This window comes from Poeciliopsis prolifica, unplaced genomic scaffold, assembly GCF_027474105.1.
Source record: "Poeciliopsis prolifica strain line A6 unplaced genomic scaffold, Auburn_PproV2 SCAFFOLD022, whole genome shotgun sequence".
Taxonomy (NCBI): Eukaryota; Metazoa; Chordata; class Actinopteri; order Cyprinodontiformes; family Poeciliidae; genus Poeciliopsis; species Poeciliopsis prolifica.
Window position 1 is genome coordinate 469,060 of NW_026562397.1, and position 25,058 is coordinate 494,117.

General features: G+C 39.3%; 2 protein-coding genes across 3 annotated transcripts in view; both read right to left on the minus strand.

Moving 5' to 3' along the window:
* ulk2 (unc-51 like autophagy activating kinase 2) overlaps positions 1–20,549 on the minus strand; it is a 31,703-nt gene extending 11,154 nt beyond the window's left edge. The window contains exons 1-14 of one of the 2 annotated variants that reach the window (XM_055045486.1): positions 19,537–20,549; positions 18,024–18,116; positions 17,815–17,856; positions 11,346–11,378; positions 10,477–10,513; positions 8,747–8,920; positions 8,399–8,472; positions 7,758–7,859; positions 7,612–7,670; positions 7,215–7,297; positions 6,551–6,601; positions 6,371–6,456; positions 5,872–6,040; positions 3,118–3,172 (exon numbers count right to left, since the gene is read on the minus strand). In XM_055045486.1, the coding sequence (XP_054901461.1) occupies positions 3,118–3,172; positions 5,872–6,040; positions 6,371–6,456; positions 6,551–6,601; positions 7,215–7,297; positions 7,612–7,670; positions 7,758–7,859; positions 8,399–8,472; positions 8,747–8,920; positions 10,477–10,513; positions 11,346–11,378; positions 17,815–17,856; positions 18,024–18,116; positions 19,537–19,626 (1,148 nt within the window). In that variant the 5' untranslated portion in view covers positions 19,627–20,549. Of the gene's footprint in view, positions 1–3,117; positions 3,173–5,871; positions 6,041–6,358; positions 6,457–6,550; positions 6,602–7,214; positions 7,298–7,611; positions 7,671–7,757; positions 7,860–8,398; positions 8,473–8,746; positions 8,921–10,476; positions 10,514–11,345; positions 11,379–17,814; positions 17,857–18,023; positions 18,117–19,536 lie in introns of both variants that reach the window. The other variant, XM_055045485.1, reaches the window with a different exon arrangement.
* Positions 20,550–22,221: 1,672 nt separating this feature from the next.
* tmem97 (transmembrane protein 97) lies at positions 22,222–24,661 on the minus strand. Its single transcript, XM_055045491.1, has 3 exons — positions 24,353–24,661; positions 24,139–24,283; positions 22,222–22,750 (listed from the first exon to the last, which is right to left on the minus strand). Exons 1-3 carry the CDS (start codon positions 24,548–24,550, stop codon positions 22,476–22,478), a joined length of 618 nt encoding a protein of 205 aa, XP_054901466.1. The 5' UTR covers positions 24,551–24,661; the 3' UTR covers positions 22,222–22,475.
* Between the last annotated feature and the right edge of the window lie 397 nt (positions 24,662–25,058).

A 25,058-nucleotide genomic window follows, 5' to 3' on the forward strand; every position in this document is an offset into this window, starting at 1 on the left:
AGAAAAAACACTGAGGGAGCAGCCTCCTGCTCCCCTCCTCCCCCGCTACTCACATGACGAGATCTGAGATCTAAACATCACCACATCCCATCCTCCTCCTCCTCCTTCACACTCCAATAACAATCAGATGTTTGCTAACTTTATTGATCCCAGCAAGGGCTCGCTACAGAGGGAGGGGGCTGCTGCATGCTGAAGAGAGAAGGAAATGTGTAAATCTGTTTATAGAAAGTGAAACAAGAAGAAGAAGCTGCCAGTCATCTGCCTGTTAACCAAGCAGGCCAGCAGAGGGGGATGGGATCCAACTGAGCTGCAAAACCCTGTCACTTCTCTTTGCCCTTAGGTCATCCCCCACCCCAATCCCCAATCCCAAACCATATAGGACATGAACATAAAGACTTCCACAAAAACAGGAGTACAGTGTTACTACCATCAATAAATCTTAACAGGTAACTCTGATACTTTTGGAACATTGTCTCTCAGTGTTAATAGTTAGCTAATTTATGTAACAGCTGTTGACATACAGAAATCAGGCAGTACAGAGACATGTACTGCCTGATTCCTCACATGCCATTGTTTCTGTAATGGCTGCAGTCATTACAGAAACAATGGCTGCAACAGGAGGAGAGAAACAATGGCACAGAGACAGAGACAACAAAAAGAATTCACACTTCCTGAATTTTCCACATTTTTGGCTTATTGCAGGTCAATGAGCCAAATCCAGAGTAGTATAATAAACTAGCATGATAAATATGCTAATTCCCCCCCTAAAAGACTAAAATTTTTAATTTGTACAGGACACTGAAACTAGAAGATATTTTAAATATCCAAACCAAGCAAAAACAATAAATAATAAAAAACACCTGAATCCAGAAATAAAATGGCTGACAATGTCTTTAACCAAAATTGCCCTTCAAAAATACTCAAAATGGAAATTACGCAGCTCATCTAAATTCATTATGTGATTAATAATAAATTAATCACATAATAAGCTTTTAAAAGCTTATTGCAAGGCCTTAGCTCTGCATTTATTTTCATTTCTCTAAACAATCAGGGAAATTATGTAATTTCCCTGATTGCAACCAATCGTTTTCATAAATCCCCAACAGATTCCTCAGCTGCTACGTGGAGGTCTCAGATTTCCTCTGTTTACCAATGCTTTACAGCAAAGTTTCCATCAGTGTTACAATCAAAACATTATGTAGCAGAACTGAGAAAAGCAGATGGTCTCCATCCAATCTGCTCTGCAGCCAGCAGTACCCTCCACAGAACTCCACAGAAATATTAAGAGTGGCAGTGGAGTAGCGATATGGAAACACTTCGAAAGAGCTGGAGGTGATGTTCTGGTTAGAATTAACCTAACCACGCACACAGACACACAAACTAGTCGACACTTTCCTCTGGAATGGCTTTCTTCGGGGCCCGTCGACTAGTCGTAATCACGTCACAAAACAGATTTTTCCAAGAAAACAAAAGATAAAGTAGGCAAGTTTCTCAGACAGCTCAAGTTGTATAAAAATGTAAATAATTTACCAAAGAGAAGCTGAAAATTCCAGCAAGGGCAACTGGAATAGGGGGGCCCTGCATATAGAAACTGTAGACTGTGGTAGACTGGAGTCCGACCCCCCTGCTCAGGTTGCTGGCCCCCTTTTCTGTATCTGTTTAATTGATTATTCTGAATAATTGATTCATGAGATAAAAAAAATAATCTATGAAAATTGTTAGTTGTTAAATTAAAAAAAAAATTACTTGCAACTATTAGCAAATAAAATATTTATTTTGTTAATCAAGAAGGGAATTTTTTTTTATTGGCATCCGCTAATGCATTTCTAATATTGCAAAGTAAAGCTAACATGGTTAAATGAAAAATCTACAGAATGTGTATATGCCGAATTTTAAAAAATTTAATTGATCGTCAGAATAATCGATAATTAAAATAAATGCAGTACCACTCTACACATACAAAGCTGGTAGAGATATTTTTAAAAAAATGGAATACATAATAGTGTAAACCATTTATTATTTGCCTTCCACATCAGTTATTCAGGACTCTGCATTGGTCTAAAAACCAATATACATTACCGTTTATGTTTGCAATATAGAGGTGTGAAAACGTTTACCAGGTAATGTGGATTTATTTGAAATCGCTCATGCAGAAAAAAAGAGGAGAATTTAGTTTGACCAACTGCATCTATTCTAATGAAAAGCATGTGTATCAGACTAACATCCAGACATCAAAGGTTCAGTCACTGTTTGCTGATGCAGCAGATGATCTGGGGGCTGTGTGAAGCCATTCTTATCCATGCAGTTCTCCCGTAGTTGGGTGGTTGGTTGAGTGGTGGTGTCTTTAGCACATCACCACTTTGCTTTTTGGCTTTGTGTCTGATTTGTATCTGACTCATCATGCAGATATTAACATGAGTATTCACCAAAAGCATGCATGAGACATCACAACAGGCTGAGAGGAGGCTATTTTTCTTGGCATGACGTGATTGAAAAACAAAGGCAGACTGGTTGACCCAGAAATATTACAAAAAAAACATTACATGGGTGTGAACTGAAGGTTGAAGGTAAATTAAATCTGGTGGCATTACGCCGTGTAACAAAATTACACCAAGAAATGCCTTCACGTGTGTGACGCATGAGGCAAAATATGCAACATCACAACATCCTGGTTTGTTCTTTGGCTGTTTAATAATTGCAAATTATAATTGTTCCCTGTTTTTAAAGATCTAAACATAATCCCAGGAGGATTTGAACTTCAGCATACACAATGATTTTTTTTATGTATGCTGAATGTTTCATTAATTCAGCACAAATTAAAGAAAAAAAAAGACAAACAAAAAAAAACACCCTGACATCTAAAACACATGAAAATTCAAATAATTAGAAGCCTGAAAGTAACATTAAGTGCTAAAAATATGAAATAAAATGACATTTTATTTCCAATATGAAATAAAATGACATTTTATTTCATATTAGAAATGTTCCTTTCTAATCAGGAACAACAGATTAGAAAAAGAATTTACCACCCTCATAAAAGCTTTTGGTTAAAATAAACTCTTATGCTAAAACAAATAAACATAAATCATGTGTAATGTGCTAAAGTCTCATACTCACCCTCCACACATAAAGTCACTGGATGGTCGATGACCTGCTCCTACTGGGTGGTCATCTATGGAGGAAGACAAAAACAGTTGAGTATAGAGGTCAGAAGTGTGCATCGTCTTAATGAGAAGAAAGAGGAGAACATAAACTAGTTCTTAAAATGCCACCTGACACTGCCAAAACCATGCCCCTGCTCTACCTTGGAGCACTCTTCATGGATGGACCAGTGTCAGTGTGTGAGTTACTCAGGAGGTGCTATGCAGCAGTACACTTCACTTAGGACTGCAAGATAATGAGAAGTATTGTGATGACATCATGCCTATTTTCTTCTTCCCCCTCATCATCTGTCACTCTGTGACCTTTAGCACTTTGGGCAATGTCATTAGTGTCCTGTGTGAGCATCTGCTGCCTTGAGAGTCTATTCTAAGTAAATATATGTTATATTTCCTTGTAAAATACATACAACATGTAGCAAAAATCTAACTTTCGGCCAACTAGCAACAAATCTGCATTCATCAACGATGGATGCAGAAAGCAAGCTAGCAAGGGTATCGGTATATTAACAGCTAGTTACCGGTAGCATCAATCGCCTCAAGTCATATGAAAAAGTCTACACGGGACACCAGCAAGAAAAAGAAAATAAATAAATTTTTTAAAAAATATTAAAAAAAAAAAAAACACACATACAAGAATATACAGGTTAATTTGTCCTTCCACAACAAAACGTAAGACCTGTGATTAACGCATTTATAACCAACTTATCTGATTATTATTATTTCTTTTTAATTTAACATTGTTTTAATATGCACAGACACCTTGTAAAGCATAACATGGTCCTAAACAATAATATCTAAATTTTCTGTGGAAATTAAAGTAAAACAATATCTGAGTAAAACGGGCAGTTTTGTGATGAACTACCTGCAGAAACACCACTGTTCTGTGGACTAAGACAGAATTTGGGCTTGCATGAGATTAAAAGAGTTAAATGCATCAACATCAGGGTTTACTACGTCCTAGAAAATAAAAACTACATGCATGAATTCAGATTCAATAAACAAATTTGCAACATAGATACTGATTCCTTAACTAATTCTAATGCAAGTCTGAAGATATTAGCTGCACCGAGAAATCTGGTGACAGGAATTTGCTGTCATCCTGACCGATGAAGGAACCTCAAAACTTACTTTAACCTCAAAACATCTTAAACACAAACAGTTTGAAGTATAAACTGTCTTCATTTTGGAAGTTGTTACTGAGTGAAGATGCCTCAGAATTAGCCGTTTTCTGTAAGGATGAAGTCAGAGGAAGCTGTTTAAAAAAGGAAAATTAAGGGCACGGCTGTCCGTTGTCTAGACCTGTCGCAATAAACAATTAATTAATCACACTATAAATTAAAATGAGCTCGATAATAAATAAAGGGTAATATTGCTTGTTTGTTTTTGGCCCTGTGTCTCTCTCTTTTTACTGGAGACTGGATGACAAAAAGCTTCACTCTGGTGCCTTGCGTTACTCCCTCCCCTCTCAATTCTTTGGTAATGCCAGTTTTTCTCCACTTGGGCTGAACCCAACAAACAGGACACGATAGCAACAAAAGTTTAACAATATTCCATTTTCTTGTGTCAAATCACTAGCCCACATGTGCAGGTCTGCATGAATGAGCTAGAACTTTCATATGCACAAATTATGCCGTTCGCTCTTCTGGATGAGGGCAAGCAACAGTCGCTTCACTGTGCAAGCTCCATGGAAATGAATGGAGAGGGAGCAGCGCTGTCTCCTGTGACTGTATGACCATTACCTGAGTTACTTACCAGGCTCCTGGCCTCCACACAGCGCAGCATAAAGCGGGCCAGGTTTAAAAGTCAGGGAGCGCTTAGGTTTAAACTGAATGACCGTGGTGAACCACTGGCCCTGTGGAGCTGCTATGTCGTAAAACATTAGCCACTAAACAATGCAACCAACAAATCTGCACCTAAAATGCTGGTTGGTTGGGGACCGTCCTATTGACAGTCCACAATCACTGAGATGCGTTGCCGTTTCTGATTAGGGCCACATGGGTAACGACTCAGGGTAGCATGTTGTGGATGGCTCACCTCCCCCGTCTTTCCAGTCATCAAGCGAGGATCTGAACGTGAACATTGCCTAATAAAAACTCTCCCAAACCCATAACAATTTTTTTATTTTAAAATCTCTTCCAGGTTCAGTGCTAAATGTTCTTTTTAAATTCGTTAATTGATCTCAGAGGGTGTATTTGCATTGTTATGCAATTTTTTTATGCTGCTAGTTAACAATGGTCTCAAAATGATAATATTGTTTATCGCAATAATTTCTGGGACAATTAATTCCAGAGCAAAATTTGTTATTGTGACAAGCCTACAGTTGCCCTTTGCTGCATGTCTTCTCCCTCTCTTACAACCCTCTTTGCTGTCAATTTACTGTAAAATAGAGGCGACTGGAACCTAAAAATCCTTCATGAAATAAATTAATGATATTGCATCAAGGTGTTTAATACGGCAATCGCGAATCTCTGCTTGAATGCAGTACTTATTTGCAGAAAATTCTATATGTCAATGACATTTAAACTCCTGGACAGAACTTTATAGCTTTACTGCAATTACCATTCTTGAACCTCTGGGCTTTAAGAATTACTGAAGACAAAGGGGTCAAAGTTGTTTTTTTTGTTTTGTTTTGTTTTGTTTTTTAATGTAGACTTCAGTGGACTAAAACAGCATGTGCTCCGCATAACGGAGTACTTGCTGGGACACTTACAGCTGTCAGTGGAGATGTGAGGCACCAGAACAAAATCGTCCGTGTCACAGGAGGAGTTCTTGCTGCTGGTGCTTCCTGCAGACTCCTTGGACAGCTGCAGGAAGTTGGGGGGACCAAGTGGAGGCGATGACAAACCATCCTCAACCAAAGTCTGCATATCTGGAAGAGACTGTGGAAGAACCATTAAGAGGAGGAAGAGCAGCACCTTTGAACAGCACCTTCAAAGGTGCTGTTAAAGCTTCCAGGCTGACCTATCGCTTCCATTAAATGTGTTCTGCTGACCAGACAGGTCAGCAGAACACACACAGAGACTCATTGCTCTTCATTCACCATAATGTGCCACTGTGCAAAAAAAGCCCTTGGCAGCATAGCATTTAGGACCACTGGGACACTCAAACCACTCCCCCACAGTAAGGTGGCAACCAATGGAGGCCAGTCAGTTAATCACTTAACAATAATCCCTTCTGAACAAGGATTTATTAAGTACCATAAAACTCACAGGTGGAGAGCTGTAGCGGATAGAGGGGGAGGAGCCACAGGGACTTTCTGTCACGTTGGGGACGCTGGGGACGGGTACTGGACACGCTGAGGGAAACATAGTGCCTATTATTAGCATTTACTATGCATTGTATTGCAGTAGGGTTGAAAAATTTCCCAAGTTTGTAATCTTTGTACTTACATTTTTTGATGATGGATGATGGTTCCAAGAAAGGATGGTTGAAAAATGTGTCTGCAGAGGAGGGAATTACAGATATAGGACAGAGCATAAGACTTCAACAAGTCTGAAGGCAGAGCTCAAGATGTGCAACACCTCTTTCATTAGCCACTCATTACTTAGAGAAGTGTTCAGCAAGTATTTTCAATAGTCATTTTTGTTCTTGTTATGCTATTATTAGATGAAATACTCAGAATCCATTTTTTAAAAAATCTACTTTTTAAAAGAAGAATGAATCATGTTATTTTCTTAGAATGAGACCAATGAATGGAAAATGAAAAAAGTTTTGAGTTCTGTTGCATGTTTGTGCATTGGGTTCTTTGTAATTAAATGTAGCCGTCACTTTAAGAGATTTTGCTTCTGGGTACCAGTACTATTTATTAGAGCTTCACATCCTCCACAAGCATAAACTTAATCTCTTTGCACTATTAGTGTTATTTTGTTGTAGAAATTCTATGTAGATGTGTAAAAATGTACAGCGATGAGAGCTAAAACCACCCCATTACATTTGTCGTATAAAGCATAGGTCATGTCTGTATCAGTTTTGAAAAGCCAGTGCAGTGAGGGTGAGTCACATGTGGCTTTGGAAAAGGAGGTTGAAGACTCCTGATGTAGAGAAAAGACTCACCAAAGTCTATTCTGTCTTTCTGATTCCTCTGCAGCAACCCAAGCAAAAGGTCACCAAGTTGAGGAGATGTCTCCCTGGGGATTCTGCAGAATGTCAACATTAATATCAGAGAATGATGTCTAAAAAGCACAAAGCCAGCTGTTTCCAAGTAGGCTGTGGTGGCTTCGACCAGCCAAGCATTAATGTGAATGGTCACAATTTAAGTATTTTTCTAAACAGTACTCATCTTTTTCTACACTCTGTAACACAATTTTCCAATACATAACATCTTGCATTAGGAGCTCAATTACTTATTTTGGAAGAGCCCAACTGACTCAACCCAGGATCAGAACCATAGTAAATGAAAATAATGTTTAATACCAAGCAGATAACCATCAGTACAAAGATTGTGACTTACATAGGTTGTAGATTCTTATTCTTCTCATAAAACATCCTCAAATCCTGTGGACTGTTAGCCTGAGAAAGGTGATAAAATATGTGATGTTAGAACACATTACTTGACTCACCTATCTGATTGCTATGGTTTTTGTGCATCGTATTAACCTGGAATGGTGGTTTGCCAACCAGACACTGATAGATGACCGTTCCGATGCTCCACAGGTCGGCCTTGGCATCATAGTTCTGGGACATGATGACCTCCGGGGCCTGATAGAACACATCACAACAGGAGTTACAGAGCAAGCTCCTGGCAAAGGTAAGAACTCCAAATGTTGACCCTGTATATCACTCAACAATATGAACCACATCAGTTTTTAGCTCCAAATGATTTCCACAGCTGGACACACCTCAGGTCTTGAAAAAGCCTTCATGAAAAGGCAAACGTGCATATTTGTCTGCACAAAAACGGTTCATGTGCAGAAAGCTGCATTTCATGATGAAATGTTCATTCAAAAAAAACATTCTTATATCTTAAGCCAGCTTTAATTTTATTTGAATAGAATAACATATGATGTATATGTTGGATTGCAGTTAATTTCCTCACTCTGTGAGAATCGGTAAGTGAGATTAATAATGGAATTGGAACTGCAATACTGATCAATTCCCATCCCCACTCATATACAAGTAGGTATAAAAAAATACATAGTTGTGCAGATTTTACTTTTAGAACTAAGTGTGTGAAAAAATAAAATAAATGAAACATAGTTCTGTATATAAAACAAATAAGCATTCTCTAATCAACTGACCATGTACATTGGTGAGCCACAGAGTGTGGCTGCCATCATGTTGTTCTGGAGGTATCGTGCAAAACCAAAGTCAGCTGCAGGACAGAAAACCAGAACAGAAGTGATTACCAATGTCATCACAAACAACAGCAACATTTATTCTAAAAATCTGGAATGTTTCAGGAAATTGCAAAACAGAGTGGGGAAAAAAATAATAAACTCCATATGGAACTCAGAAAGTGGAAGGTGACTCCACCAGAAACATTTTAAATGTGTTCATTCCAATCAATCTTATAGAAAAATTTTGTTCACCACCTTTGTAATTTCAAATGTGAATAAAAAAGAAGCATTGTTTTCTTATTCTATTACCAATTTTGATGCGGATGCCACTAATGCTGGACTTCTTGCGGCCCAGGTATGACAGCAGGATGTTCTGGGGTTTGAGGTCACGGTGGATGACTCCTTTGCTGTGAAGGACGCGCATGGCAGCAGCAATCTGCTGGAGGAAAACCCTCAGTGTGTCCTCTCTCAGAGTACCTTTAGCTTAAAAAAGCAAACAGAAAAAATAATTGTTACTCAAAAATAGATCCAGGATGTAAATTAGAGTACTAATTTTTCTCTCTCTCTCTCTCTCTCTCTCTCTCTCTCTCTCTCTCTCTCTCTCTCTCTCTCTCTCTCTCTCTCTCTCTCTCTCTCTCTCTCTCTCTCTCTCTCTCTCTCTCTCTCTCTCTCTCTCTCTCTCTCTCTCTCTCTCTCTCTCTCTCTCTCTCTCTCTCTCTCTCTCTCTCTCTCTCTCTCTCTCTCTCTCTCTCTCTATATAGTATATACAGATAACCTTTACACCAGTTATTTAATTCCAGAAAGAGGGAGTTTCCATACTTTGCTTGACTTTCAAAAACCTGGCCTTCAGTTTAAAACTCAGAATTATAAGGATTCAAATGCTAAACACAAAATAAAATATTCTATTTTAAAACATTTTAATGAGTAAAATTTATTTGTGCTAGTGTTGGGTTCATTCACCTGGATATTCTCATACACTGGAAAAAAGGAGAAAGACAATTCAAGATTTTTACACTCAAAAGAGCAAGAGAGCAGAGCAAGGAAGACTTCTCCATCTCAGTTTTCCAAACCCCACACTCTGAAGCACGCTCTTCCGCATTGCATTTTATTTCATTAGGGCGGTCTCTTGTTACAAGATTGGAAGCTGTTAACTAGGGGAGGAGCAAACAACAAACCCAGCTGCTAACACATTTATATATCTTTTCTATACAATGGAGTTTCCCGTCTTCCTGCATGTGTGGTCTTAAGCGCAATTGACCCTTAATCTTCCGTTCTTCCTGTCAGGACAACTCTCCAGAGTAGCTGGCCTCTCCTTCCAATTTGGCACAATTATCTCCTCCTGCAGACATTACTAAAATGTACACATTCTAGATATAAACAAACAGTTTAACAGCCCATAAAGATATTTATTAGTATATTATATAGTTTATTAATTTCATCCCATCAGCTAGCAACTAAATAAACCAGTGATTCATGAATGGGAAATAATTTTAGGCTGATAGTAGAAATACATGTTAAATTGACACAAAAAGCTTGGAAACTGCAGATCTGAGGAGGAGCTGCGTCTCGAAGGTGGGGCTAGGTCCACCTTCGAGGTGTTTTGCACAATGGCTGCCATGGAGATTAAAGGATTTCTCAAATGTGTGAAAAAAAAAACCAAAGCAAAATTCCAGGTATGTTTTGATGAGGGAGAAGCATTATAACATGATAGAAAGCTAAAAAAAAAAAAGAAAAAAAGTGGCTTTAACATAATACTGCCCCTTCAATAGTTGTTGCTTATTTATGAGGGACCAATGTGACCCAGGAAGTGGACAGAGAGAATGACTTCTTTCCACCACCTCAATTATACACAAACTGCAGATCTGAGGAGGAGTTGCGTCTTGAAGGTGGGGCTAGCCATCTCGCACAGGGATCCCCACCACACCCAACTACATGTGAAAAAGCTACTGCAGTCATATGCCTTTCCCTCCAATGCAGCTTTATTAACTTTGATCCATGATAATCTGTGTGCATGTCACACAGATTAGCGAGAGCCTTACCTTGCAGATAGTCAGCAAGATCACCTCCATTGCAGTACTGTGAAGACAACAAACACCATCAGATTCAACATAGTTCAGCTGAATGGTGCATTATGTCATCATGACAACATACAGTTAGTGTTTGAGGGTGTGTCTCTGCTCATGTTCAAGTCCTAGCTCTGATAACAGCACGATCATCAATTAATGCACAGGATGTCCGGAGCCTTATCACTGCTGTCAACCATTTACCCTTATTTAAGAAGAGGAACACTATGGGCTGATAAGACGTTAAAAGCTGACCTTCTGAGAGAAAAGAGAAATGCTCAGAAGCTGCTTGTTGCTTTCTGCCTTCTTAAGAGACTTATGGGCTAATTATTTCCACCCTTGAAACACAACTCTGGCTATTGGACCTTAGTTATGATTGGATTAATTAATTTTGCACTCATATAAATGATACATTCAGTTTTTTGTTTTCAAATCAATCAAGACATTTTTTCACATGTAAACACTGCTGTGAATGAACTGTAAAGGGGAGACAGCAGCAGGAGTCTGGATCAGCAACACAAGATTGGTCCTCCAGCATCAATTTTAAAAATGTATTAGTCATCTCCATCTGATGATCTGTTCTAGTGACAACTGAATGATTGCCATGGAAATTAAAGGATTTCTGAAACATGCATGAAAGAATCAAAATAATACTCCAGGATATGTTTTGATGAGGGAATAGCATTATAACATTATGGAAAGCTCAAAAAAGTGGATTTAACATAATACTGCCCCTTTAATAGTTGTTGCCAATGTGACTCAGGAAGTGGACAGAGAGGAAGACTTACACAAGCAAGCTAGAGGACAAATAATTTTCAGAGTCTGACTCAAGTTTCTAAACTTACCTCCATGACCAGGAACACAGAGCTGGGAGTTTCCTGGAAGAGAGGAGGCAGAATCAGTAATCCTGAAGCAGCTGTCTGCTTCACCACTGCAACAGGAAAACATCCACTTTAAAGTATACTTCTTTGTGTCACCATAAATACATTTTTATTGATTGTTACTTCTCAACTTCTACATGGTTTGTCCAATACAAATGTTAACCATGGTGAACAATACAGAGTGAAATGAGAGTGTGGTGGTGGAAGTCTACTACAAGCCATAATGTGTTTTTACTTAAGTACTAGTATGAAACATTTCTCTATAGAAACTTCCTGGTTTAATGAGTCAGCTTAATAAACAACTGAAATAAATGTTAAGCATTTTTCAAAATGACTATCTGTAGTTTCTGCCACAAATATTGAATATCAATTCCCCCTTTAATTTTTTTGAATTCTTTATTTTCTAATGAATTTTCATTTATTGAAAAGATTAATAAATGTGACCAGATTTCAGACAGAAATGAGCTCAGACAGCAATATAGACTCTGACCTTCTGACCACTACAGATTGCTCCCATTATCAAGTTTCTGTGTCCAAAGGCAACACGAATATGAAACATTTAGCCAAAGCAGTGATAAATTATGTAAATTTTTCACATACACTGTCAAAGGCTAAAGCGCTTGGGTGTAAATTGAAATGCTGTTATCCACAAAGGAGGCTTTCTACAGCACTCTTGATCGTTTTGTTAGAGCAAAACAGAGAATGATGGAATGGAGCAATTACATCCAAGCACGTTTAATATTTGAAACTTAATTTTAAAAAAATTTAAAAAAGACACTTAATGTCTCCATTTATCATTCTTGCAAAGCGGAGTAGAGTAAATTATGAGTATCACTTGCACATATATTGAACAGAAATTAAGAATTTTGAATCAAATCATAGACACCAAAAATTTACATAAAGAATAAAAAAACTAAAAGATTCCCACCCCTAGAATTCATCACCTTTTGAGAGTTCCAAACTTAAACAAAATAATTTTTCCTTCCAAGATTTGCAGCTGGCCGAGCACAAGGTTGATAAGTGTATTATCACCTTTGAATGAGTCCCAATACAGCAGCATAAAATAGCAGGCTGCTGATACAGCACTGTCATGCTGCAGATTTAGTCAGAAGCCAAGCTTGTGTGCAAGGTTCTCATGTCTTGATCCATTCAACCCTCAACATAGACCAACTCAATCCTCCAGTTTCTCCATCTGCAGGTAGTCGGACAAGGAGGGGGTTGGGGCTACTGTATGCATCCAAGTGTGCTAGAGGGAGGTTGCATAATGATTTATTGTGCAACACAGTTTAAAGAGAACAGAACTGGGAACAGGTGTAAGTTGTGTGTGGGGCCTGGCATCAACCTCATCACTGGATGGGACAAGGGTAATCGATAAGACTCAGAAACACACTCTGTTACATCCAATGGTTCATTCATATAATAATCTTTAATGACTGTTATTCAAAAACAACCTCCTTGATGCATGGAAAACTGCTCCTGCAGAAAACGGAGGCCATTAACTGTCACGAAGATGAGAGAAGCTTCAGTTTTCAGCTCGCTGTAAACAAGGCAGGTGGAGGAGGCTGCACACAGCCCAGGCTTTGTTTGTACAGTTAGAGGAAGTAGCAGCTAACTGTTATGAAAGAAATGGCTGTTCAGATCATATTTATGGCCCAGTGTGTTCTGGCAGCACACTGTCTTGGATAAAATTGGAGGGTTTTGACTGCAGATGGTGGTCTACCAACCAAAGGCTAGGCTCCAAAACAACCCTTTCTAGATCAAAATCCTCCAAAACAACCCTGCTATAAATAGCCATCTCTGTCATCAGAACATGCTGACAGTCATATAACAGTTTCCCAAACAGCTAAAAGTAACAAACTGCTGTGGAGAAATTAAGGCAGCAGAAAAGACAAGAAAAAAAGTCAGCACAAACACAAACAAAAATCATACTGCCAAGAGTCTGAAAACCAGCATTTATTTGGCTGTTGGGTCGTTGCGTCACATTCTAACAGCAGCAGCTGACAGTTGTGTAACACTATGTGGAATAGGAAAAAAACAAGAACCAGGAGTGTGTGCAAGAGAACATGTTTGTGTGTAACAGCAGTTCGTAGCAACTAGGCGAGCAATGTCACGCAAACGCAAGCCTGTCCATTCAGGAAAGCAGCAACACACAACAGTGACCGAGTCAGAACGAGCAGAAAAACACGACTCGGGAGGGTGAAAGGCCAGGAACAGTTGGAGCTAAAGAACAGTAGATGTGTATCATCCCGCGGCCCAGGCTGGTGTGTATCATGCGTGTTACCTCCTGCTCCTGTGGTGAAGCAACATAACATAAGTGGCACATGTTACATTGCAGGTGACTGGGAGTGTGTTCACGTGTCTCAGTTAGCAGTGAAAGCGTTTCAGTTCCACCCACTCAAATGTCTGGAAAGCAAACTGCTAAAGGAAGGTAGGCTTTCTAGGAAACTCCAACTGGCTCCCCATTTGACTAAGCAGATCCAGATATATCCAGATATATCTGGATATATCTGGAAAGAGGGCTATGCCCCCTTTCCTTCTCACTTCCCCTCAATCAAGATGGAATGTCTCAAGAAATTAGGACATGAACATGGGCCCCTCCAAAGACAAAGCCACACTGTCGGATTGGGCCTGGAGCCTAAACAAACCTCTCATGATACAGCTCCAACGTTTGCTACCACAGAACTCAACAAAGAATGCTGTCTGTATCTGCTGCACTGTTTTTGCCCAATTATATCCCATGAGTCACATGTGGGGTGAAGCAACACTTTCACACACAACCTAGACATACAAAGACATGCGGTTGTACTCTTCAGTGGTAAGACAATGCAATGGCAGCCAGTTTTGCAGATGGTTGAGATATAATTAGGATAAACAGCAAGTAAAAAGAATATTACAAAAAATGGTTATCACCATACTTTAAATGACTGGATGGATATAACATTTAATATATATATTAATATATATATTTAATATATACCACCTACCTTAGCTGGCCATGAGAGTTTGAGCAACTAAAGCCTTTTCTCTGCTAACATCCCCCAGAATGCTGTGCCGTTCTAGATCAGAGTTCAGTGAAACTATCAACATTCTATCAGATGTATTTTCTACTGATATTGATCACGTGTCTATTGTGATATATATTATTAATTTTTTTGGCCAGTTACACTAGAGCTAGACACACACCTTTGTTTTGGTTGTATTTTCCTTGAATGCCCTGCACTGTAGTCAATTTCCTGTTTTTGGAACGGTCTTCGGTTTGCTTGGAGTTCACATATGAATTCAAACTGAACCAGAGTTCACTTTAACCAAACAGAGACAGAGGTTTGTGGGCTAGCCAGAGTTACACTTTTTTGGTCAGCATCAGAGTTTGATTGTGCATCCACATCTCCCCAAATGAAACAGACTTTCCAGACAAACTACAGTTTGATTAAAAGTGGAGGACACAGGGCTAGTGCACCCTGAAATTAAAGATGCATCAATCAGAAGTTTTTTGGCTGAATTTTAAACCTTTATGTTTTTTAAACTCTGACCAGTAGATTTTACTTATAATGATCAAGATTTCTCAACAATTCTAAACAACAAGATACTAGCAGTGTGCCAATCGATAGACCACCGAGTATAATCAGCCGATTTCTCTGAAAAAAGTGTATGATCGGTGATTGCCAATCCCCAAAATCACTTGTATCTCACTTCGCAACTGATTCCCTCTTTCGTCACACTGCGCAAGAACGCAGCAGCAAATGCTAAGCAATGTGGTGTGGAACTTTAACCCTCAGAGTGAGTGGTCAAATTTGTATGTTGCGGAAAAACACCTCCACAACACCCGGACATGCCATGTCAAAATGCATCAACACAATGAATCTAACATGGCATTTGAAAAACAAACACGTAACAGGGTATGGCTATATCAAGGCTCAATGCAGGAAAAAAAAAAAAAAGAAATCTGAACAGCCAGACAGCAGTTAAAGCGTTACCAACATTCACCCTGATGAGTATTGTCAAGTTTTGTTTTGTTTTCTTGTACAATTCCCCACTTGAAAGGGCTAGTCCCACAATAAAGTTTCAACTAGATTTCACTCTATGAAGAGCCTTAATTTTAGTTATTCCATCTTTATTTATGCATGGATGGTTATTGTTGCCATTTAAGTGAAAAACCTAGAAAGAAACAGAAATCCATTACATACTCTATTACATAACAGGTCTGCAATCAGCCAATACTTGCATGTGAAGCTGATCTTATTGACATCGGCAAGGGTCTAAAAATCAATTACTGTCCTCTTTTGCTTTGCCATGACAGTCTACCAATAAAGACATGGCTGCACAATATCTGTTAATAGTCACCCCACTTTTGCCAACTCAGCAACTTTCTTGCTATATTTATCAACTTTACAGAGAAGGAAAAAAAAAATCATGAAAATCAGAATTGGCAAGCCAGATATTTAAATATTGGTATTTGGCCAGAAACAAAAACTACACAGTTTGGATCAGAATAAATACAATAAAAACAGGCCACTGTTTAACAATGTCTTTATAAAGACATTGGTGTTTTTAGCGGTTGTAGGATTTATAAATGTCTTTATAAAGACATTGTTAAACATTGAAGTTCTTGATCTAAAATGCTTAACAAATTTTAGATCAAACTGCCATCTGAGAAATTCAGATTCAAGTACATTCAGATGAAATGTCCTCCCTCATTCTGCATAGCAAGCTCTCCAGTCTTTTTACAGCAGAGCATTTATGTGTGTTAATCTGTGTGAGGCAGGTGAGATGCTTAAGCATACTATGACTGCTTGATAGGAAGTAAATCCTTCCAACTGCTGAAGCCAAAGTTATCTCACCAAACCCCAGCCCAGCCAAGTAGATGAATGGAATATAGACGATAGGTTACAAGCACAAACAATTATACCCAAAATATTTAGAGCTCAACTTTATCAAGATTCCTGTTAAACACTCCACTAGAGATGTGAAATATATGATGTTTGAGTTATATTTCTCTCTTAGCAACCATTTTCCATGGTTTTCTTGTAATCTGTAATCCTACATACCAGCAACCCCACATCTCGCTTTCAATATATTTTTACAGTAGCTGCTTCTGTTGCCACATAACTAAGCAGGCCCAGATGGGTCCAAAACACTCATAGATCAAACCAAAACATCTCTGCATCACATGACTGAGTCACAATGTTAGAACCAAGGTCCAATACTGATTTTGACATTTACTTTCCATCGTTTATCTTCTTGTTTGAAGAAACATTTTTCATAGGTCAAAAGGCTAAATGATAATATTTTAAAATTCCAAAAGTTTTATGAAGCCAAATTGACATTTGACTTGTACACCCAAACCTCAGAAAAGAACCCACTACATGACTTTATGTTTATGACCACAAGCAGGACAAAAACACCTTCACCACAGTGTGACTGCATGTTATGGTACAGTTTAAACAGACTGGCTTACATATGAAGCTGATCCTTCTCGGTTGCTAAACCGAGAAGCGCAGCACCTCCAATCAAGGTGTAAACACAAAAAAGTAGAGTGGTGCTATAGCCTAAAACAATACTAATATTTAAAAGAATAATAATAACAACAGCAGATCTGTTCCAGCATCTGTCACAAGTCGAGTGCTGTGAGCACACCATGCAACCCTGATGAGGCCTTTTCCACCAGGAATACAACTGGTAGCTCTGGTTGGAAATGTGCATGACTTATGAAAAGTTGAATGCTTTATAGACCAGATGGAATAAAGTTGTCATTTCATTCTATCAAGAACTTCAAATCAAAATTACAAGCATTACCTTTCAAAGCCTACTTACTAACAGAGGCTGGGTTTCAAATAGGCACATTGCAATCTGGCTCTGGATGAAGTTGTGACATCAGCAGAGCTGATATAAATATAGATAGATGGGCTGATGACCAGAATGCCAGCAGCAGTGGCAATGTAAACACAGGCACAACACAAGTGCTCAAACCTTTGACAGTCTTTGCCAAAGGAGCACAAATATGTAGGAGAAAGAGATTCTGTTTAAGCAGAGATATTTTACAGCAGGTAAAAGTCACTTCAAATTTCAGAACATTCTGAAAGACAGGAATTACTACAAGGGATACTTGAAGTATGGAGCTGTGTTTATCTGGACACATTGAACTCCAATTAAAATAGTCAAAAGATTTCTTAGAGAAACTTCTCCCTCAAACATGCTATGTGTAATATAATCAATGTGATCTCATGTTTTCTTATGATGTAGATTGTAGAGTCTACAGAATCATCTAGAATTACCAGGTCACACGGAAATCAGTCAAACTTCAATTGGTGCATCTCTAAATAAGACAAAACAACAACTATGAATCAGGAAATCGAAGATCATTACTGATACCGGTCAATTTAAAATGGACACAACATTCAGACACATCCAAGTCCACACTGCTTTTTTCACGTACCTGAACGTCATAAAGCGCCACAATATTTTCATGTTGCAGTTCCTGAGTAAAAAAAAAAAAGAGAACATCATGATATATAAATGGCAGCATTAATATGCTATAGATAATATAAGCTAGTGCAATGAATAGCTCCACCAAGCCTGAGACGACACACTCAGGTTTCAGATCATTCTTTCTGTGAGTGCGAAGCATTGAATCATTCTGCTCACCTTCAGGATTTTGATCTCCTTGCCAAGCAGGATCTGGGACTTTGAGAGGTTCTTCTTATTGATGCTCTTAATGGCCACCTCCCACTCCATTTTCTTTACAGCACAGAGGAGAAAACAGGTTAGAGTAAGTTATCATGATGCGTTTGTAACATCTGACACAGTTGATCCATCCCCAAATAACATATTTCTGTCTTCAGTTTCAGTCATCCTGCCTTCAGATCAATGACCAAACACCATTATAAAATGCCTGTTATTGCTCTACTTCCTGGTTGCTGCATTTGTCTGATTTTAGAAGTTCTCAATAACCTCATTAAAGCATGGTCTATTTTTGTCCATTTGCACCATAATGTTTTAAACCGGTCCATCACATATGATGTGTACAAGGGGAAGAAAAGCTGTGTCACATGGTTCACAGAGCCTTGTTGGTATGACTGTAATGCGATGCACTGAATGGTGAGGCAACAACAGAACCAGCACCAGCCTACTTACTCTAGAAAAGAGCTAGCCCAACCCTCAACCCCAAAATAAGATCTGAGACAAACTTTAAAACTAAAGATTCCATATATATATATATATTTATTAGTTAAACAGAACACACAAAGTTATTATGGCCTGCAGCGTTATTCTTTAAAAACAGAAGCCAGCTCTCAATTTCTAAAATAGCAATGATGTCTTATGAATCACAGCTGACTGTAGTCTGAGCAACAGTGGAATTAGCATCGAGAAGCGGTTGGGAGACACAGCAGAGAACAGGGACAAGCAACAGGAGAAAACTATGGAGTCACAATCTGCAGGATGTTTATTATGCCTCCTGTTTGACATGTTCGCTTCACAGTTGGACAAACATAACCTTGCATCTCATTAGTCTTGCTTTGGGACTCAGTTAAGTGGCTCTGCAGAGCTACTTTATAGATTTCTATTTAGTGAACGAAAGTGCATTTTACATGAGCTGGAGTGAACAATGTGCTTCTATTTGCTCTTTATGGGTTTGTTTGTTCTACTCGGAACAAACAAACCCATGAGCCCAGATTTCCTCATAGCATGGTCAGATTTAAGGATATAATTAAATTTCTCTACCATTATTTTATAATCTAATAGGTTTCTGATCTCCAGCATGAATGAACACTGTGCAGCTGTTATATAAGGAAGGCTTGTATTCTTAAATAGACAGCCACTCCTACCTCAGGACGTCAGCGAGTCATTGACTGTTGCCTGACTCATCCGTTTCATGAATGAATCAAATAACATTATTAATTGTTTACAAGATGCACAATGTGAATAAAATACATTGAGGACCAACAAGAGTGACTGCTATCATTTCAAAGCGCCTATAGGTTCCGATATTTGGCTAAAATGTTAAATAAATCAGCATCCTGAGGAGGCGGCAGCCCACATACTGCTGCAGAGCTGCGCTCTCCACTCACTGACCCACATTTTATTATTGGACTGGTGCTCGTCCTCTCTATGCGGGAATATTTAGAGTCGCACAATTTGAATCGATCCATTTCATTACCTTTCTGTGTCTTCCCTTGAACACCACTGCGAACGCTCCATGTCCAACCAGGTCCTTCCTGCTGTACTCAAAATCTCCCACAGTCTCCATCGTGAGAGGGGAAGGAGATCAGCTCAGATGCCTCAAAACTCTGATGTCCTCTTCAGAGGGGGACAGATCCGCTCCGAGCTGATGCTGCTTTAGTTTCAGTTATTTCATGGCAGGTTCCTCTGATGTTCCCATAAGGTAAAAACAGGAGCTGGAGCCCGGAGATGATGCATTCAAGTGCCCTGCGAGAAGGCTGGAACGTTTGTAATATCACTACCGATCAGTCGGCGTTGATTAAGGGTAGCATCAATCCTTAGCTTAACTGTGTCAGCCCCAGCTGTCTGCTTGTCTGTGACCCAGTTGAACGATTGCTCTGTGCCCGGTCACCTGACTTGTCCTGGTGGATCGTCTACATGATGGGAAGCCGAAGAGACATGACTTTGCGAAGCCTGGATCAGCTGCAGCTGCAGAACACTGCGTTAGCCTGACCGTGACATAACCCTGCGGCTACCCAAGCGTCATGGCTGCATACCACGGCAGCTCTGCGCAAACATGCTAACAATAACATGAGCTCAATGGGTCACCGCTTTGCTAAAATACAGGCAAATTATAGAGAACATTAGCTAACTAACATTAGCAGCAGGTTTGCGTTCAACAATTAACCCAAACATCCTAAAAATGTCAACACTGAGCTCCTGTTCATCCACACAAGGCAGACCAAATTACTGGTCATCTCCCACAAGTCGTACAGGTCCAGAAGACGTCCCTCGATGCTGATAAACACTGCCGTTTTCCCAGCCGAGCGCCCGTTTCTTCCTTGGGGAAACTTCGAACGTCACTATTTATCTTCGTCGACTACTTTAAATTAACTACCAGCTACTGACACATGCAATTACATGTTTTAATGCCAATTACAAGACACTAAACCGATATAAACTGTAACGCTCCAGTATATTACAAGGACGGCCACAGTATTACCACCTGCCACTGAGTTCAACAATACCCATAAATAGTGCCATGCTCTGCTTTTATACGCTACCGCCGCCGCACAAACTGACGGCATGTCCTTCCGCTACAAGAACTAATCCGTTACACGAATAAGCTTAAGCTCGGCAAAAAGATGTGCAGTCTCTATCTTTATGTTATAACGTTTTTTCTGCTGTTCATGTGGAACAACCTACATGTTTTGGCTCCTCTACCAAACATGTGTGGTGAAACAGTACACAACTAAGGTCCAGGACAACCAAGTAATTTTTGGATGTAGATATATTATCAGATAAAAGTGATAGGGTCAAAAATGAGAAGCATGGGCAATATTTATAATCTCACTGAAATGAGACAGTCTCTGCAGTGATGCAACATAGCACACTTTGTAAAACTGAAATGTCTCTTTAAACAATGGGGAGAACATTAAGATTTGACCCCCTCCAGTGGCTGGAATTGGAACCGGTGCATCGGATACATCCCGGACAGGTCGACAGTCCATCACAGGGCAATTAAAAAACAAAAACAAGACTGAATGATCTGACGTGGAGGCAGAGAGAGAAAACTGGAAGTATGTCTCAGGGACAGCATGACTGTGATAATCCAGCACAGAACATCGTGTGATTAACAACCAACTGATATAGAGAGCCATCTGGTGAAGCACTTAGCAGTAACACAATAGGATTTAACATGCATGTATGTTGGAGATGGACAAATAGAGGTTTACTTCCCACTGAAAGGAATGGGTTAACTGAGGCTCAATCAAAGAGAAGTCTAAAAAAATCACACATTCTTCTGCCCTTTTTTAAATAACCAATTATGTTTGTGTTCATCTGATTGTTGCTTTTTACCTCTTAGACAGTGTGCACTTTCATATGTGCAGTGAGCTGAAAGGAGGAAAAACTCTTTTCCAGACCTCAAAACATTTTATCATCTGCTCTTAGTTTTTATACTTACAGAACGTTCTGCTGAGAAATGAGACAATGCTATGCAATATCTGTGTTTTGTATCAGTAGTTGCATAGTTTTTGTCATAAGGTATGCAACATGAGTAACTCTTCACCCAGACAGTTGCAGCTGCCAGTTAAAACATTGTCAGTGTTATTATTTAATAGTGTCCTTAATACTTCAACTTTTTACACAAAAGTAATAAAGCTTAAATTCATCATTAAAACTATTCTCAGCTCAGTCTCAAAGTTTTGTGGTCCCTAATTGTTCTGACGGCTCCAAAAACTGAAATGATTGTATTTTTTTGATACTTTGAGGATCAGATCAGAGGCAGAGCCCACAGTAAAGAGCTCACACAGCTGCAGATTCTCAGCCTTGCTGAACATTCATGGCCCTGGAGTGTTTCAGTATGTTGACACCTTACAGTAACAAACTGTAATGTCCATTATGGGGTTTTATCTGACAATAGTATTGTTTATGTGTGAAAAGGGAGGAAAATTGTTTTTAAATGTTTTGGACCAAGTCTTAATAGGGCTCTAAGCAGATTTTCATTTGGGGTCACAGATACCAACCTGTTAACACCAGATTTATCGTTCCTGAGCTACAATATGTGTGTAACATACCTCCTATCAGTATCATTTGTGATGAACTTAAATCACACCAGTGTAATTATGATTATTGATTTTAATCTTACAGGAGCAACAATCAAACAAATATTTGAGTTGAATAATATCAATAATCCTTTTTATTATCTAGATAATCAAAAGATTAATTGACAAAAACTTAGTCAAATGGTTGAGCTAAAAACTCACAACAAGCAAAACAAACTAATTTAACATTCATCAAGCAGATTCTTCTCAAGTGACACTTCAAAACATGTTTCACAAGAGCTCTTTTATAAATGCATCTTAAAGAGTACATTCCCAGATGGAGGACGATTGCTTCTGAAATCAAGGTAAATTACAAAGTTTTGTGTTGAATTCAGTTTTTCTTCTTGGCTTTGCCTGATGTGCTGCCAGGTTTGGAGGAGGGGTTGTATTTGGAGGAGAACATCATTGTGAGCAGCAGCAGCACAGGGACCAGCAGGTACGGCGCGTATATGGAGACCAGCAGCCAGCGCTCCCAGTTAGTCTGGGGGCCAGGGTGAGGTTTGACAGGGAACTGATGGAAAAGGATGTGGGCTAGGATGGGAATCAGCGTGGTGGCAACATGCGTGGCATACACAGTGGCAGGAGTCCGGATCCACTTACAGCCACCTGGAAGATGAGAGGGATGAGGAGAAGATTCATCTGGCTGCAGAATTTCACTGACATTTAAACCACTAAGGATATAAAAACACGGACATGATACACAGTGCAAAAGTCATATTTGCAAGTTTACATCCTGACTTCTTTTTCTCACTTTCTTTTTCACTGATTATGTAAATAGAAAGTGCACTCTGACCACATCATTAGGCCATTAAACATAATCTGATCTTTACCAGGTGTTAAAACTCAGCAATTTAAACATCAAATCAACAACAAAACATTATGCTTTACTGAGATTCAAAAGGAAACAGAATGGAAGCAAAGAAATCATTTTTATCAAGGTTTCACATGGTTGTGGAGGAACCTCTCTTCCACACAGAGCTTCTTTAGTTCAAGCTTGATTATTCCCACCTATCTGCAGTTGTTCTTGGGGGCTTTTTTTCCAGTTCAAGAGCACATGATGCCTAGATTTCACATTTAACTTTAGACATCTTTGATTGGTGACTGCGTCTTGTGGCAGCAAATCAAGCCCAAACTCCTCCACCACCCTGCTTTAGTTAGTTTAAGATGCTTTCTGTTATGTTTTGTCAGGTTTTTCACATAAGTCCAATTTTATTGGTTTATTTTAGCAGTTTCTATAAGAATTTTATCTTTCAGTGAATTTATTTGGACATCCACTTCTGGGAAAATTACCAGTGAACCTTGAAACATTTCAAATTTCCTAAAGACTAACAGATATGGTTCCTCTTAAATCCCAGGTCATGTGGTCAATATTTCACACACTGTTTCTGTTTTTGTTTACAAGTAATGATTTATGATTATTGTTGTTCACCATAAAGCTTCATATTTTCGCTTTACATCATCTTTTACCCTGTCATCCCCCGGTGACCTCCTGCAATGTACTGAGCCTGAAGTCTGTGTTAGGCTCAGTGCATTCCCTTACTGCTGAGTTTGTTATTATTAATTGTAATTTTGTGTAACTCTGTATCCTTCCTGTCACTTTTTTGCTGAATGTTCCTAAGGGACAATAAAGGTATTTCTAACCTAAGCTGGCTTCAGTCGGTTTAATCAATCTTGTGGTCTGTGGTCCCTCAGCAAGTTCAGTTATTAGGCATGTGGTCCACTGATACACTCATACAACTACTAATGAAACTAATCATTTATATGGATGGTGTGACCTTTCAACCATGAGAACAGTCTGTTAGTGAGGTCTTTCTAGTCTTTTAAAGTTATGTAGTGTCCACAGCTTAACTTTAAAGACCTGGAACTGACTAGGTTTTTTTCCCTTTCCAAATCCTAACGCAGAGATGTAAATCAGAAGCAGTAGCCTCACCTTGTTTTCATTTTCTGTTTGTTTAAGCAGTTGGTTTCACGCATTGTTTTTTAAGTTTACTAACCTTTCAGAAAAGCATAAGCTGCAATGGGGAAAAATGGCATTTGGAGAAAAGCCTCGCAGAAAATGAACGACTTGAACCACTCAGGAGGATCCAGCACCATGGGGTCTTTGAACTCCTCTGCATACCACCTCAGAAGATTCTTCAGCTGGTGGGAAAGACTGGGTGAATCATCTCCGAGCAAACAGATGAACAAGACGCTGTGGTCTCAACTTACCGGCTGGGGGTAAACATGTTCAGGCAGCAGAGCTTGTAAGTCAATAAACAACGTAATAGGAATGTGGGAGGCAAAATAAAAGAAAAAGATTATTTCTAACACACGAACAGCCATTATGTGTGAATGGGCGCTATGGACAGACTGGAACCAGGGTCCAAAATCCGCAATGGCGCTGTGGCGTAAAAACGCATGTTCCATGACTCCATCCTATTGGCTCACAGGGAGAGCGGGCGTTCCTGAACGCACCATTCCTTCCTGTCACCAGAATGAAACCACAACTGTGGAGGAATTTTCCTGCCATAATGCGAGAGCTCACATTTTCAATCTGAAAGCAGTATTTTGTGTCTTTTGTTCTCAAAACTTGCAGTGCTTTGCTCATATTTTCAGTTTGAAAGCAGGACTTCATCTCTTTCGTCTCAAGAGTAGTAAGGCTTAAACAAAACTTCTGATCTCTCAGATATCCACTGTCCTTTCTCAAACCTTTCTCCTCGCGCTCAAAACTTGTCTCTGTCGGATCAAATCTCTGCTCGCTTGCCAATTCTTCTCCGCTTTATGGGAACAAAAAAGTACCAACCCTGCGACAGACTGGCAACCTGTCCAAGTTTACCCCGCCTCTCGCCCAAAATGTCCTCTGGAGGAAGACACCGACCCGCCACCCCGCTCAGGACAAGGATGTAAAGAAAATGGATGGATTAATGGATGTCTA

Excerpts from the sequence above, each read along its gene's own strand:
- tmem97 (XM_055045491.1), bottom strand. The coding sequence starts at position 24,550 with ATGGAACATGCGTTTTTACGCCACAGCGCCATTGCGGATTTTGGACCC. Across the intron at positions 24,284-24,352 it reads AACATGTTTACCCCCAGCCG|CTGAAGAATCTTCTGAGGTG; the intron begins GTAAGTTGAGAC and ends CTTTCCCACCAG. Across the intron at positions 22,751-24,138 it reads AGCTTATGCTTTTCTGAAAG|GTGGCTGTAAGTGGATCCGG; the intron begins GTTAGTAAACTT and ends CTCATCTTCCAG.